At 45.6% G+C, this 16,761-nt stretch overlaps 1 protein-coding gene across 2 annotated transcripts in view; it reads right to left on the reverse strand.

The window, feature by feature from the left end:
* The window catches only part of DSTYK (dual serine/threonine and tyrosine protein kinase), a 63,830-nt gene extending 47,404 nt beyond the window's left edge, over positions 1-16,426 (reverse strand). For both annotated transcript variants that reach the window (XM_068113138.2, XM_068113139.2), the window contains exons 1-3: positions 16,095-16,426; positions 11,039-11,316; positions 3,916-4,035 (exon numbers count right to left, since the gene is read on the reverse strand). In XM_068113138.2, the coding sequence (XP_067969239.2) occupies positions 3,916-4,035; positions 11,039-11,316; positions 16,095-16,293 (597 nt within the window). In that variant the 5' untranslated portion in view covers positions 16,294-16,426. The remainder of the gene's footprint in view (positions 1-3,915; positions 4,036-11,038; positions 11,317-16,094) is intronic.
* Positions 16,427-16,761: the final 335 nt, after the last annotated feature.

The raw sequence follows: 16,761 nt of genomic DNA on the forward strand, positions 1-16,761 counted from the left end.
GGGGGTTGTGGAAACATGGGGACAATGCTATTTTGTTGTGCAGAGGTCAATAAGCGCTTATATGTCGTAAGTTATAGCGAAGTTTGTTTTTATGATATTTAATTTCCATCAGGGATTGTCTTTGTATTAAGTACAAGTACAAAGAAGTATCAGAATTGTGACCATCTTCCTCCCCTTCCCCCCCCCCCCCCCCCCCACCCCCACCAAGTATGTTCTGTGCATTCCTCTTCCCTCATCTCATAATCTTCCCCTTTTATTTTTCCTCTCTCCCAACTTTCCTACCCTGTCTTTTTCCTCCCATATTTGCAGGTAGTTCAAGCTGACTCGTGATGTGGATATTTTAATGAACCTGCTGAATGCCTCAACACATACATGTTATTATATTTTTTTGGTCTCTACAATGAGTAAAGATGGGAACTGATCGACTTTGTGTTTGCTTGTCACAGACAGCTCTTGCAATACGAATCTCAGACAATTTGGCAACTTCACGTAAAACCAAATCTGCAAGAGAACGTTGAGAGTTTAGCAAATTAAAAAGAGCAAGACAATAATTTTAAATGAGGAGGAAAGGAAGAATCTGCACAAAGAAAAGGTTTCTCCAACTTGTTTCCTTTTGTCGGGTTTTGTGCCTCAGAAACCTCACTGGAATCGACACATTTAATTAAGCAATTTCATGGAATAGCCAGGAAGCAATATCTCTCCACTCTCAAGACTGAACTGCCAAACCTGTCTCCCACCTTCAAATCCTGGTGGCATCTGGTCAAATCTGTTTCTGGTGCTTGTTCCCCTTCATTCCCTCCCTTACATCAAATGGCTACATAGCTGACACTGCCCATGATAAGGCTGAATGGCTAAACTCTGTGTTTGCTTCAAATTATTGTGTCCCATACCCATCTCTCTCTCTCTCTCTCTCTCTCTCTGTACCCACCTTACCCAGTCAAACCCAGCTGCTCCTGGACTCTGTGTCCTTCTCTCCTGACAAGGTGGAAAAGTCTCTGTCAAACCTCGACTCTGATTCTGCAACATCAGCCCACGGTTCCTAAAATCCTGATGTGCCACTCTATCTCACCCTCTCTCTGTTATTTTCACCCTCTCTTTTGCTCAAGGTCATCTGATATCTGCTTGAAAATCAGCCAACATTACCACTTTACACAAAAAAGGTGCAAAAACAGATCCTTGCAACGACAGACTGCTCTGCCTGCTCCTGATAATCAGCAAGGTCATGGAATCCATCATTGCTTCTGATATCAAATCCTTCCTCTTCTCCAATGGCGTGATCTCGGATCATCAATTTGGATTCAGACCAGGTCATTCTACTCTGGACATGCTGCTTCTGCTGTCTCAACAATGGATGGAGGTCCTCAACGCCAGACAGGAAATCATAGCTGTCTCCCTTGACATATCTCGTGCCTTCGATACGGTCTGGCCCACCTATGCTCTCCAAACTCTACTACTATTATGGCTTGTGGACGTCCTCTCCGGTCGCAGTCAACATATGGCCCTGAATGGAATTATTTCATCTTCTCCTCCTGTTCAGGATGGAGTTCCTCAAGGCAGTGTTCTGGGCCCTGTGTTTTTTCTGGTCTTCATTAATCATCAATCCCAACTCTCTGGAAAATCCTCTCTATCTCTTTGCTGATGACTCTGCCACTGCTCTGCTCTGCCACTCTGCCACCCTCTGCCACTCCTTATCTCAACCTTCAGATCGGCAGGCAGCAGCCTCCTCACTCTCTGCCGACCTGGATAACATCACAAACTGGTCAAAAAGTGGAACATGTCTTTCAATCCTGACAAATCTCACACTCTCACGATATCTCTCCGAAAAGACCGTCTGGACAACCCTCCCATCTACTTTCTCAACAATCCTCTTCAAGAAGTTCTGTCACTCAAGCTTTGGGTCTCACTATCTGCCATGATCTTTCTTGGGAAAACCACATTTCCAAGCTGGCCTCCAAAACAGTCACTGACTGGGCATCCTCCATCATGCGAAGTCCTTCCTTGGCATCTCCAAGCTTCTCACCACATCCAAAGCTTTCATCTGCAGCTTAATGGAATACTGCTCTCCCCTCTGGGCTGGTGCTCCTGCCTCACACATAGCTCGGCTTCACACTGTAGAAAGCAAGGCTTTTAGAATCATTGGCATCTCCCATGATGAAGCTGATTCTGAGGGAGAGCGGGACACCTCCCACACTCTTTTCTCCCACACACACTCCCTCACTCTCTTCAATCCCTCTCCTCCGTCCAGGTCTTCAAAACAGCTGTTCACCACTATCTCTCATCTTCCCCCATCCAAAAGCTTGATCTTTTCTACCTTTGTTGATCCACTTCAAACCCACCTTTTTCAAATTCCATTTTCTTCCCTGAAATCCACTGTCGTGTCCATCTTGTTTATCCCATGTACCCCGCCCCAGCCATCTCTCTTGCACCAATCTCCTGATGTCCCTGTTCCCTACTGTTTATTTGCTTCCCTCTCTCACCCCCTCTTGTCTCCCACTCCATTTATGATATGTTCTATGTGTTAGCTCTTATATGAGCCTCGACTTAGTCCTCGACTTAGTCTTGTATTCACATTCTGCAGCTGTGGATACAAGAAAAAAAATACTCACATTTTCATTAAGCTAATATGATCCTTGACCTAACTCCATGGGTCCTCGTCTGGTGCATCAGAATCAAATCAAATGCGTTTCCCTTCCATCATGAAATATATTGACCTCCTCCCTCCTCCTCTCTCTACCCCTTCCACTACCTTTATTTCTTTCCCCCCTTCTCCCTCTTCCCCTCCCCCCACCCCAACCACAAAAATCAGGTTTAGTGCTGGCAAAGCAGCCGTATGGCAATCTTACACAGGGTGATTTGTATTTGTATTCTATGCGGGAGTCAGGACAACAAATTGGAATTTGTTCATGATACTGATGATAACTCGCCTATTCTTCACAACAGACATACACTGTGGGATCCTTAACATCCACCAACTATCCCCAATATAAAATGACATTTACCAGAAGGTTCAATACACCAATCAAAAAGATCCCAGACATTGCTGTTTCATGGCCGAGTTCCCAAACATAGCTCATGGTTTATATGTTGAAGGTTGTGCAAAGAACAAAGCACAGTGTGATGATGTTGCTGCACATGACACAAAACAAATGCAACCAAATTTTCTACAGAAACTAAGATTCATGGAAGAGCTTGCACATATCATTTGAATAAGGAGGAAATCAGTGTACTTTAATGTTCAATAAATATGACTATGAATGAACTTCAATGCAAGAGGAGGCCATTAAGCCCATCAAGCCTGTGCAATGGTTGCCAACCTACAGTTGTTTGTCCTTACTCTGTCCTAAAATGCTGAGTGCCGAGCAAGGAAGTAGCTCACGTACCATTTTTTAAGTCTTTGGTATGACTCGTTCCAACCGCCGACATCTCACACTTAAGAGAGGATGCCACCGACTCTGGTCTGCAACCGTTGCGTGAATGATGGACAAGTTAACACATATATGGGACTTCAATGTGGCATCTCAGTATCACAAGACATGTGCTCAGATGGTAATGGTAAATAGGCTAGCCATTTGTCTATCCTCTGTCCATGCTGATCCCGTTTGTTGTGAATTTCACAACATATCAAAAGTATCCGTGGTACTTAACGGTGCCTTTATCCGTGTCATTTTTAAATGGAATATCCAATAATAATCAGGTCCGGTAATTCAAAGTTTATAAATTTAATTTCAGTCTCATTTCACTTTCAGCAATTTGTAATGCTGCTGTCAAATACACCCCTATGCAGTCAGGCTCAATATCACGAAGAATTAATCAATTAAAAACTGAAACAAGACAGAAGAAAGGCAAAAAAGGTATTCAAAGATATTTGGAGGGATGGGCAGGAGAAAAAGATACTCAAGGGGAGATAAACCATACTTTGAGAAGTGGGTGGGGTAGTGCGAGCTCCAGCTCTGCTTGTTGTAAAGCTGCATCTGTATTGGTATCTAGCAGTCGCAAAGCAGCAATGCTTGCTCCTTGACCTTGGCATGGAGATATCTGTTAGAGTAGACAAATACAAAATGCCTCAAACACACCTGGTGGTTAGATAAGTGACACAAGACAGCAATTAAGAAAATTACGTCAGGTGAGCAATTTTGTGGGCATTTGCCGATTTTGGAAGGACAGTAACCTAAACATTTTTAAAGCCTGCAATCATTTTATTAATTTGAGGTCTCCATATTCTCATAATAAAGGCTTGTTAAGGATTTTATGCCAAAAGCTCAAATGGCAAAAAATTTATGGCCTCATTCACCAGATCTGAACCCAATAGAGCATTAATGGGATATTCTGGAACGACGCCTGAGACGGTGTTTTCCACCTCCATCAAACAGGTAAGAGTTGATTGACTTTCTCGTGGAAGAATGGTGCCAAACACTCCTGCAGAATTCCAGACGCTGGCTGGCTCTATGCCACAGTGCATACAGCCCTCGGTGATGGCCCAACACCCTATTAAGTGACTATACATTGGTGTCTCTATTTTTTTGTCCACTCCCCTGTCCACTCCCTTTTTTGTTTTTGTCCACTTACTTTTTCACGTGACTGTATATATATATATATATATATATATACATACACATATATATATACAGTCACGTGAAAAAGTAAGTACACCCCACGTAAAGTTTTGACTTTTTCAACATATTTCAACATACAGCTATTTGATCTTCATTTCAACAATATTGATAGATAAAGGTGATATAATATAACAAATATCATTAAACATTTACATTTTGTAGTCCATTGTATAATTTAAATAAACATAAATGCAAATTTCGCATGTGGAAAAAGTAAGTACACCCCTACATTTATCACAACTTCAAATACCTAAAATTAGAATCTGGTGCACCAGCTCAGGTGCAAATGATTAGAACATCGTTAGAGAGGATCTTGGAGGAACCTGTCCTATTTAAAGCTCAGACATTTAGTTTGGTTTGCTCTTTGTTGTTGAAGTGTGCGGCGTCACCATGCCTAGATCAAAAGAGCTCTCTGAGACCTTCAGAAAGAAGGTTATAGATGCCTACGAGTCTGGGAAGGGATTTAAAAAGATCTCCAAACAATTTGAAATCAATCATTCGACTGTCCGGAAGATCATCTACAAGTGGAGAAGATTCCAAACAACTGCCAACTTGTTCAGGCCAGGCCACCCCAGCAAGTTCAGCCCGAGAGCAGACCGCATGATGCTGAAAGAAATCTCTAAGAACCCCAGAATGTCATCACAGGACCTACAGGTAGCTCTTGCCACTGTTGATGTCAAAGTGCACGAGTCTACCATTAGAAAGAGGCTGCACAAATTTGTTCTACATGGGAGGTGTTCGAGGAGGAAACCTTTGCTGTCCAGAAAGAACATCAGGGCAAGACTAAAGTTTGCCAATGAACACCCACGCAAAGACCAGCACTTCTGGAACAATGTGCTCTGGACAGATGAGTCAAAGGTAGAGCTATTTGGCCACAGTACCAGAAGACCAGAAGGCCACAGTACCAGAAAACACAGACTGGTCAAACAAGTGGAACATGTCTTTCAATCCTGACAAATCTCACACTCTTACAATGTCTCTCCGAAAGGACCGACTGGAAAACCCTCCCATCTACTTTCTCAACAATCCTCTCCAAGAAGTTCTGTCGCTCAAGCTTTTGGGTCTCACTATCTGCCATGATCTTTCTTGGGAAAACCACATTTCCAAGCTGGCCTCCAAAGCCAGTCGCTGACTGGGCATCCTCCGTCGTGCGAAGTCCTTCCTTGGCACACCTGAGCTCCTCACCACATACAAGGCTTTCATCCGCAGCTCAATGGAATACTGTTCCCCCCTCTGGGCTGGTGCTCCTGCCTCACACCTAGCTCGGCTTCACGCTGTTGAGGCCAAAGCTTTCAGAATCATTGGAATCTCCTGCGATGAAGTTAACTCCGAGGGCCTTTCACTCACTCACCGCAGGCAGGTTAGGTTGGTGGTCTTTGTCTTCTACCGACTCCTCTCCGGCCTTGCTCCCCCAGCTCTCTCTGTGCTCTGTCCCCCCAATATTCCTTCAGGTCGCACAGGATCTGCCTGTAGCCCTCTTATGGTTAAACTACCAAAAGCTAGGCTCTCTGCTCACCTTCACTCTTTCATTCCCCTTTTCTCCCGCCTCTGGAACAAACTCCTCCACTCCCTTCAATCCCACTCCTTCCTCCAGGTCTTTAAAACAGCTGTTCACCACCATCTCTTATCTTCCCCCATCCAAAACCTTGATCTTTTCTACCCCTGCTAATTCACCCCAGAGTCCTTGCAGTGTTCATATGTTTTATACCTCTACCACCTCCCCCCTAAGTCCTCCCGATGTCCCTGCTCTCAAATGTTGTGTTTGTGTCCTTCCCCCTCTCTCCCCATCTTGTCTGCCACTCCCCTTGTTTTTTTATGTTTTGCGTGTCGGTTTGACTTTTTGTGTGATTAATGTTAGCTCTTTCACGAGCCTCGATCTTGTATGCAAAAAAAAAGAAGAAAAAAAAAAGACATGTTTGGCAAAAACCAAAGACAGCATTTGACCACAAGAACCTGATACCAACTGTAAAGCACGGTGGTGGAAATATTATGGTTTGGGGCAGCTTTGCTGCATCAGGGCCTGGGCAGCTCACCATCATAGAATCCACTATGAATTCTTCATTGCACCAGAGGGTGCTTGAGGATAATGTGAGGCCATCTGTCGGAAAGTTGAAGCTCAACCGAAGGTGGACCTTGCAACATGACAATGACCCTAAACATACCAGTAAATCCACCAAGGAATGGCTGAAAAGAAAGAAATGGAGGGTTCTGGAATGGCCAAGTCAAAGCCCGGATCAAAATCCCATCGAGATGTTGTGGGGGGGATTTGAAACGAGCTGTGCATATATATATACCCCCACAAACGTAACAATATATAATAATAATAATAATAATAATAATAATAATAATAATAATACATCTATTTTGTATAGTGCTTTTCAAGAAACCCAAAGACGCTTTGACATAGTACGTAAAACAAAGACGAAAAGACAAAAATACATAATTAAATAACCAAACAGAAAGGAAGGAGAAGGAGAAGAGACGGTCAGGGGTTGAATGCAGTGTTGAACAGGTGGGTCTTGAGTGATGATTTGAATGTGGTGAGTGAGGAGGGGTCTCTGAAGGTTTGAGATAGTGAGTTCCAGAGTGTGGGAGCGGCGATGGAGAAGGCCCTGTCCCCCCAGGATCTGAGTTTGGTCCGGATGGGGGGGGACAGGAGGTTGGCAGCAGCAGAGCGGAGGGTGCGGGTGGGAGTGTGTCTGGGGAGGAGGTCAGTCAGATAGAATGGGGCCAGGTTATGGAGGGCTTTGTAGGTCAGGAGGAGGATTTTGTACTGGATTCTCTGGGAGATGGGGAGCCAGTGGAGCTTGTGAAGGACGGGGGTGATGTGGTCCCGGGCCCGGGAGTGGGTGAGTAGACGGGCAGCGAAGTTCTGAATGTATTGAAGTTTATTGATGATATTTGAGGGTGAACCATAGAGGAGGCTGTTGCAGTAGTCCAGACGGGAAGTGATGAAGGCGTGGATGAGGGTTTCTGCAGCTGTGGAGGAGAGGGATGGACGGAGACGGGCAATGTTTTTCAGATGAAAGAAGGCTGTCTTGGTGATCTGTTTAGTGTGTTTGTCGAAGGAGAGGGTTTGGTCAAAGATGATGCCAAGATTCTGGATGTGAGGGGAGGTGGATACTGGGATACCGTCGATGTTGAGGGTGAAGTTGTGGGTGGATTTGGTGAGCGTTTTTGGTCCAATCATGATTATTTCGGATTTATCACAGTTTAGTTTGAGGAAGTTGATTTGAAGCCAGGATTTTATTTCAGTGATGCAGTTTGTCAGGATAGAGTGGGTGACGGTGGAAATTGACTTGGCGGAAATGAAAAGCTGGATGTCATCGGCAAAGCAGTGGAATTGGAGACCATGACGACGGATTAAGTGACCAAGGGGGAACAGGTACAGGATGAAGAGGAGGGGACCGAGAACTGAACCTTGGGGGACACCTTGTGGGAGGGGAGCGGTGGGGGATTTGCAGTTATTGATGGAGATGAACTGGTGCCTGTCGAAGAGGTATGATTTGATCCAAGAAAGGGCAGTGCCAGTGATGTTAAAGGTGGTTTCAAGTCGGGTAAGGACGATGATGTCATTGATGGTGTCAAAGCTGGCGCTGAGGTCGAGAAGGATGAGAATGTTGAGGTTACCGGCGTCGGAGGAGAGGAGAAGGTCGTTTGTGATTTTGAGGAGTGCAGTTCCGTACTGTGGTTGAGGCAGAATCCGGATTGGAATGTTTCATACAGGTTATTGGCAGAGAGGTGATGTTTGAGTTGAGTGGCTACAGCACGTTCCAAAACTTTTGACAGAAAGGGTAGGTTGGAGATGGGTCTGAAGTTATTTGGGGTGTCAGGGTTGAGTCCAGGTTTTTCCAGAATGGGGGTGACAGCAGCGATTTTGAGGGATGGTGGGACGATGCCTGTAGACAGGGAGGAGTTTATTGTTGCAGTGATAAGTGGAGAGAGAGCAGGAAGGCAAGCCTTAACAAAGCTAGAGGGGATGTGGTCCAGAGTGCAGGTGGCAGTTTTCATTCCTGTGAGGAGTTCAGAGCGGTCAGTAGGGGAGACTGGGGAAAACTGAGATAGGGGTTGGCAGGATAAGGGGGGGCAGATGGTTTGAGGGGGAGCAGGTGAGGTGGTGGTTAAGCTGCTGTAGATGTTGTCTATCTTGCTTTGGAAGAATGAAAGGAAAGAAATGCAATTGTCGACTGTGAATGACTGGGTGGTGGTATCCAGGGGGCTGAGGAGTTTGTTTATTGTGGAGAAGAGTGCTTTTGGGTTTCCGGAGCCAGAGTGGATTATTTGAGAGTAGTAGGTGGAGCGGGCGCGGGAGAGGGCATCTTTGTAGTGCTGCAGGTGGTCTTTGTAGGCTTGGGAGTGGATTGTGAGACCTGTTTTATTACGGAGTCTTTCAAGTTGGCGGGCACGGGTTTCCATCAGGCGGAGTTCAGGGGTAAACCAGGGAGCAGAATGCGTGAAGGAAACTGTTTTGGTTTTTATAGGCGCAATCTGGTCAAGGCAGGAGGAGAGAGTGTGGTTGTCGTAGTCAGTGAGGTCAGAGGGGCTGTGCAAATCAACAAAGGGAGAGGTGGACATCTTTTCGGAGAGGGAAGATGAGAATGAGGTAGGTGAAAGAGAGTTTAGGTTACGGAAGTTGATTATGCGTTTTTGCCTTGGTGTTGGGGCGGGGATGTTGATGGTCATAGTGATGGCTAAGTGGTCAGAGAGGGCGAGGTCGGAGCCAGAGAGATGGTGTAGATTTAGTCAAATAGAACAGACAAGGTCCAGAATGTGACCACGGTTATGGGTGGGAAAGTTGACATGTTGAGTGAGGTTAAAGCAATTAAGAATATCAATGAAGTCAGCGGTTATTGTGGAGTCAGTGGAGACCATGTGGATATTGAAATCACCGAGGAGGGTTGAGGGGGAGAAGGAACAGAGCTGGGTCAGAAAGTAAGAAAGGTCAGACAGGAATGATGGGTGTGGTTTGGGAGGGCGGTAGACAACTGCCATGACTGACTGTGTGTAACCAGAAAGTTTAAAAGCCAGGTGTTCAAATGATGGAGCAGATGAGATGGAGATGAGGCTGGTCTTGATGTCCTGTCAGTGTATTACAGCAATTCCACCACCTCGGCCCTCCGAGCGTGGTTTATTGATGTAAGAGTAACCATTGGGTGTAGTGAGGTTGAGTGAGAGGTAGTCCAGAGGTTGTTGCCAGGTTTCAGTCAGACAGAGAAAGTCCAGTTTATTGTCCAGAATGAAGTCATTCAAGATGTGGCTTTTATTGTTGAGGGACCGGGTATTGAACAGAGTAAGCTTCATATTGCTTTGTATGGTGCGGATGGACTCGGGTGATTTTTCCAGGGCTTGCAGACAGGGGGTGCGTTCGTGTATGTTGCTGTGATGGCGTAATCGATGGGTGAGAGTGCGCTCAGCTGACCAGAGTGAGGGGATGGAGTGACCTGTCTGGGAGTAAACAAACTTGCGACCGGAGCCTCTATGGATGTATCTGCGTCGTCGTAGGAGTCCGTGGTTTTTGATGACAGAGATGCATGGCGGAGTGGAGTGGTTGTTGAGTTGAAGAAGCCTAGTGGCGGAGTACCTCAGTGCCATGCCAGGCAGGAGCGAAGGGGCACAAAGCCCGGAGAGGTCAGCCAGCAGCCGCAGGCTGGCTGACCAAAGCACCAGGCACAACAGGCTGATCCAGAGCACGACACGTGAGGAGGGTCGAGGAATGAAGATGAGCAGCCCGAGGACCAATAGAGAGCCAAGGACGAGCAAGCCGAGAGCCGAGGAGCCGAGGAGGCAGCCGGGCAACAGCCAGCGTCAACAGCCAGCGAGTGTCCTGCAGCTCGACGACCGCAGCGGTGGCCAACAGGGAGCCAGCCAGCTGTACAGGCAACCCACAGTAGAGCAACCCAAGAAACAAAATGCAGGACAGGTGTGAGATGCCCGGGAGCGGGCAGGAGGCAACGGCAGAAGAGCAGGACAGGTGAAGCCGGGAGGATCAAGCAGAGAGCAGACCCTTCGGCCAAAAAGCCGCCAAGAGTACTAGAAAAGCAGATTCCGTACCTTTCGATTCCGTATTCCGTACCATCAAAAGCAGATTCCGTTATGCAGCACCAGCTTTCAGGATATACATGCAGCACCAGCGTCCTCTCGCAACCGCACCCGGAAGTTATTCTGGGTGCGGTTGCGAGAATATTATTATATAAAAAGAAGAATGATTATATAAAGCGAAGTATATTATTATATAAAAAACCTAATTTACCAATGCAAGTGACTACTTATCAAATGTGTTGTTCAATCAGATTGACAGGTGTCCTAAAGGCTTTCTGACAACAGCAATTTATACATTGTATATCTTGATACCCATAGTACAATATTGCAAGACAAAGAAAGATTCTAAAAATAGCATTTTCCTTTATTCACCCTCATAATCTTACCTGAGGAGCTTGGACCAGCTCGTACTGTCCAGGCAGTACCAGACTGGAGCGGCGAGAGACTGCGTGCCGCAGTTTGCACGACCGCCAACGTACTGGACCTTTGCGCTCATGGTCATCAACTCCATCACATGACAAAGGGTTCTCCCCAAGTACAGCCTCGAGCAAACAAAGCCGAACGTGCAACAAGGAGCTTGCAAGCACGAGGCAGGGAGAGTGCGTAGCAACGGCACTCAAGTACTCAAGCTCATGTTGAGGGAAGGTGGCCAGGCTGGACTGGGCTGCGGAGAAGTGTAAATGGAGCATAGATAAATCTTAGAGCCACGTCAATATTTTCACAATAACCAACCCAAAGAGAAGATATAAAGCTCAATGAAGTACATGTAATCATTGCTTTAGAAGGTCAGATGCTGACCAAGGAAGGGAGGACTTCAAACAAACCAAGCCTAAATTTACCAGAAAAGGCCTGACCAATCAAAAACGACGAAAATTCTACATGATAAGCCAATTGATTTGACACGGTAGAAACAGAAGACGGATGAGCATTGAATTGGATAAGGGAATGCACCTTTATCACAATTTTAACACAGTCGAACACTGTCTTTTAACCTTTTAACGAAACTAAATGAAAAGAACAACCACTAATGCAGGTGCGTTTTGTTCATATTTATGCATTCTCGAGAAATTAAACAGTTCTGTGTGCAATTCACCTCGCACATCTCCACGGTTCTAGTGGATGACTGTACTTTAACAAGGAACCAGGTGTTTCAATAAGGTGGGCAGTATTTGGCTTATATATTGCACATGATGAAAGACAGGAAAGTTATCATTGTTGGGGTGGAGGATTCTGGCAGAAGAAATCTGAGAATGTTTCTGGCAAACCGAATCAAAGTTGAGATCAGAACTGCGATGTTTAGTGAAACTTAAACCGTAAGACGAGTCAATCTCAAGTGCTTTCAAGAGCCGGAGGAAGGAACGGGAGGGTCGAGAGGCGTTAAATACAACTTTCAACATCAGGAGCATGGCTGCACCGAATACCATGAAAATTGAACTTTCTTTTCTCGTGTCTCGAGTCTCGAGTAATTATATGTACATGTAATCAAATCAATTGAATCAACTCTTTTTCGAGAAAATCCTTCTAAGTAATACAGTCTACGATGTTTTGATGTTGTGGAGTCGGCTGGGGGAAAGTTTGTGGCCCAAGTACTTTACGAACCGGCTGGCCAGGCCTTACATTCGACTGAAAGTAGCAATAATTTGTTTTTGTTTTTTCAGGATTCCAGCGATAATTTGCCTACTCTTCATGAGAAACGCCATGGGATCCTTTAAATTCCACCAATGAACAATTCTGGAAGATGGGTCACCGTCCCTCGGAAAGTTCTTCTGATGGGCTGATATGGCTTCTGATGATGATGATGGGCTTCTGATGGGAAAACACACTGATACTAAACACCAGGGTGACAGTTTATAGTTGGGTTGACATTCCAACCCAGGCTAGACAGATAAAAGGCAAGCGCGGATACCTCTAAGCTATCCTGTCGGTCTATTTTAAGTCAGAGATGGTTCTTGAAATAAAAAAAATACATCTACCTTGATCACTTTCGCAACACTCATTTTGCAAGATGATTCTTCGACTTCAAAATACAAGCGATGATTTTTCAAAAGCAAAAATAAATGGAGTAAAATGAAATGCAGCAAATCGTGTTTCATTAAACAACTTCAACAAGGGAGATACCCAAAGAAGTTTCATGGATGTGTGAACAGGTTGTGACCACATTCTTAAATGGTAATGTCCTTTTAAAGGGAAGCATACAATAATTTGGCAATATTATTTTTGAAAATTGACAATAATCGAATATTGAAAGAGTGAAATTGCTTGTAGGAAATGTTAGCAAGTGCAATAACTGAGGACGATCAGGAAAAGCCCTTCAATGAGAGTTGAAAACTTTCAATTTGAGAAATGACAGCAAAATAATGGAGCAACTTCATGCATAGCATAATTAAATAACCTACAGGAGAGTTTCATTGTAATCCAGCAATGCATTGTGTAGACTGGTACTTGTATCCAAAAATGATGGTACAGGTAAATCCTTAAGACAAAAATGAATAAATCCTGACATCCTGCTCTGGGTACCAGGCTTGCCGCCTGTGGATGTATTAGATGCTGGTCTGCCGAATGGAACATCTTTCAATCTTGCGGAATCTCACAGAGTTACCGTATCGCTTCAGAAGTGGGCTGACAGGATGGTCTAGAAGTACACACACTCGCCTCTGTAAGCTGTCTCGCTTGGGTTTGAATCCCGACACAGCTATAAACTGTCATCTGGTGTTTCACGGGCAGGGTGATTCATCAATATGTGTGCCGTCCGTCAGATGGATGTTAAACGGGCAATCCATCTGCCGGCATTAGTTGTTGGATGTTAAAGATCCCATGGTGTCCTTCTCGAAAGGTAGATGAGCTATCGCTGGCACCTTGGCTAAATTCAAAATTCCTGCCATAACTAATAAAGGGAATTGCATCAGCAGCACAGACACAACCTCAGCCAATGATGCTACCCCACAACCTTGTGCTGCATATTAACGAAGGAGAAGCTTCAGAATTATCGTCAAACTGACCCACTTATCTATTTCCATGGTCAGCCACTGGAAGAGATTCCGTCTATTGAACTTATAGGTCTTACCATTACCTATGAACTCTCCTATGCTGACCATGTCACAAAACTGGCCTCCAGAGCAGGCCGTAAACTGGGCATCCTCTGTCATTCCAAATCAATCCTTGAAAAAGCAGAACTACTCAGCCAATAAGGCCTTTATCTGTAGTTCAATGTAGTACTGCTCTCCACTATGGGATGGCGCTCCAGCATTACATCTGTCTTTCCTGGAATCCGTGGAATCTAAAGCCCTCAACATTATAAGCATCTCCCACAATGAAGCCGTGGTGCAAGGCCTCAAATTAAAGACATGTCAGTGGCCTATTTCTTAACTCCTCTCCTCCAGCCTAGCTCCCAATGCTCTCTCGGCACTTCCACCCACCCCAACAACTCCAGAACGGCAACCATCGAGGATGCCTTTTTGCGGTGGTTGTATCCCCCCCAACACAAGTGTGGGGGCAAAATCTTTCCCATTCTTCCCTGCTGCCCGGATTTGTCAGGGCAGTGCGGTCATGTTCAGTGCTGATCGGTCCACATGGACCAGCCCTTTCCCTTGTCTGTCTTTTTTCACTCTCTCTCTAATTCTGTCATGTCCCTAACTTCGTGAAGATGGGGTACACAATCCTAGATATGGGGGATCTCTGCATCGCTCCTGGGAGATCGATCGGCTGTCTCCGTGCCATGGGCTTCTTCGCGAGATCTGTCCGGGGCCCAATATACAACAACAACAACAACAACAACAACAACAACATGTCCAGAACGCATATATTCTTTCAGTAACCACCTCCTGGTTAAATTCAAAAAAACCCAGGCTTTCCCCACATATCCACTCCTTTGTTCCTCTTTTCTTCTGCATGTGGAACAACAATCCAAGACTGTTCAACCCCACTTTTCCCTCCAGGGCTTTTAAGCTGGGCCGTGTACCACAGTCTCATATCATCCCCCATTCTTACCCACAATCTTTATTAGCCCCATTGATATTACTTTCCGTTCACTCGCTCTTTCACGAAACTCGATGTTGTATAGAAAAAAATTAAACCAAAACGAGTGCCACCACCAAGCATGCGAGTGTGCAGGAGCAGGTCAGGGAACTATGTCAAGAATGCTTTTGGAGCCAACTGCCATTGACTTTTGGATGAAAAGGGAAATGGGCTTGAAATCATGAGAATGTAAACATGATGGAGATTAAAATCCAGTACTGAAAAAGTAAATATAAAACACCCATGCAAGAACACGTGCCCAGGCTCAAGCAAACACACACAGATATGCAGAAGCCAAAGCGAGCTTGCAAGCAAAAGCACACCCAAACACGGAAACATACACACAGGTAACACGCAAATGCAAATGCACTGCGCAAGCAAATAGCACATGCTGAAATACACACATGCGCTCAAATAGGCACACACACATACACACACACATACACACACACAAACACACACACATAAATCACACTCCTGTGTACACACACACACACACAATCACACTCCTGTGCACGTGCGCACGCACACACACACACACACACACACACACACACACACACACACACACACACACACACTCACATAATCACACATGTGCAAACACACACACACACACACACACACACACACACACACACACACACACACAATCACTCCTGCACACACACACACACACACACACACATAATCACTCCTGTGCACACACACACACACACACACACATAATCACTCCTGTGCACACACACACACACACACACACATAATCACTCCTGTGCACACACACACACACACACACACACACACACACACACACACACACACACACACAATCACACTTATGTGCAAACACACACACACACATAATCACACTTCTGTGCACACACATACATAATCACACTCCAGTGCAAACACACACACATAATCACACTCATGTGCAAACACACACACACATAATCACCCCTGCATGCACACACACATACCTGTGCAAACACACACAATCACACTCCTGTGCACAAACACACACACATCATCACACTTCTGTGCACACACACAAACCCACACACATAATCACACTCCTGTATGCACACACACACACACACACACACACACACACACACACACACACACACACACACACACACACACACAATCACACCCATGTGCAAACACACAAATAATCACACTCCTGTGCAAACACACACACACACACACACACACATAATCACACTCATGTGCAAACACACACACACACACATAATCACTCCTGCGCACACACACACAAACATGTACGCACACACACAGACACACATAATCACACTCATGTGCAAACACACACACACACATAATCACACTCCTGTGCAAACACACGCACACACACACACGCACACACACGCACACACACACACCAAAACATAAGATGCCCACCGGCCTCATGTTGTTCGCAGTTCTGTAACTCCGCAAAGTACGCCACTGTTTCTTCAAGATTGGTTTGCAGCATCTGCCTGTTTCGCTCAAACGTGCGGAAGCTTTTTGCCAAGTCCTTGCTCAGGGTCGAAGCGCTGTGCGACAGGTCGGAGCATTTCTCCGTTGCCATTACCTTCGATCCGCCCGCCCACACAGACATGGACGTACGCACGCACGGCCAGAGGGAGGGATAGACGGATGGACGCACGTAAAAACGGCCAGGAGGCCAGGAGAACTTCGCAATTGTGTAATGGTTGATCGTATGTGGCCCCAAGCGGCACCCGTCCCTGAGCTGCACTGCCCTTTGCTGATTGGCTCACGGCCATTTTTCCTGTACAAACATTCTTGCATTGTAACCAATCGTAGCCTGGCAACGAAACTAGTCGGTAGTGGTTCAACAACCGAACCATGTTGAATACAAATAAAACAACTTGAACAGGATGGAAGGAAATTTGACATAGGGAAGGCCACGTGACCTAAGATGCCTGCGCTTTATCAAAAGCGCATTAATTAAATTGATCACTATCAGTTCCTTTATATGGAAGAGGAAGAGGAGCTGGTAACCAGCACCGTCATACATCGACTCAGGGACTTCACCAAGGTGGTCGTTATATCAATTGCTTTTTCT

Source organism: Myxine glutinosa, chromosome 4 (assembly GCF_964187855.1).
Source record: "Myxine glutinosa chromosome 4, kmMyxGlut1.1, whole genome shotgun sequence".
Lineage (NCBI taxonomy): Eukaryota > Metazoa > Chordata > Myxini > Myxiniformes > Myxinidae > Myxine > Myxine glutinosa.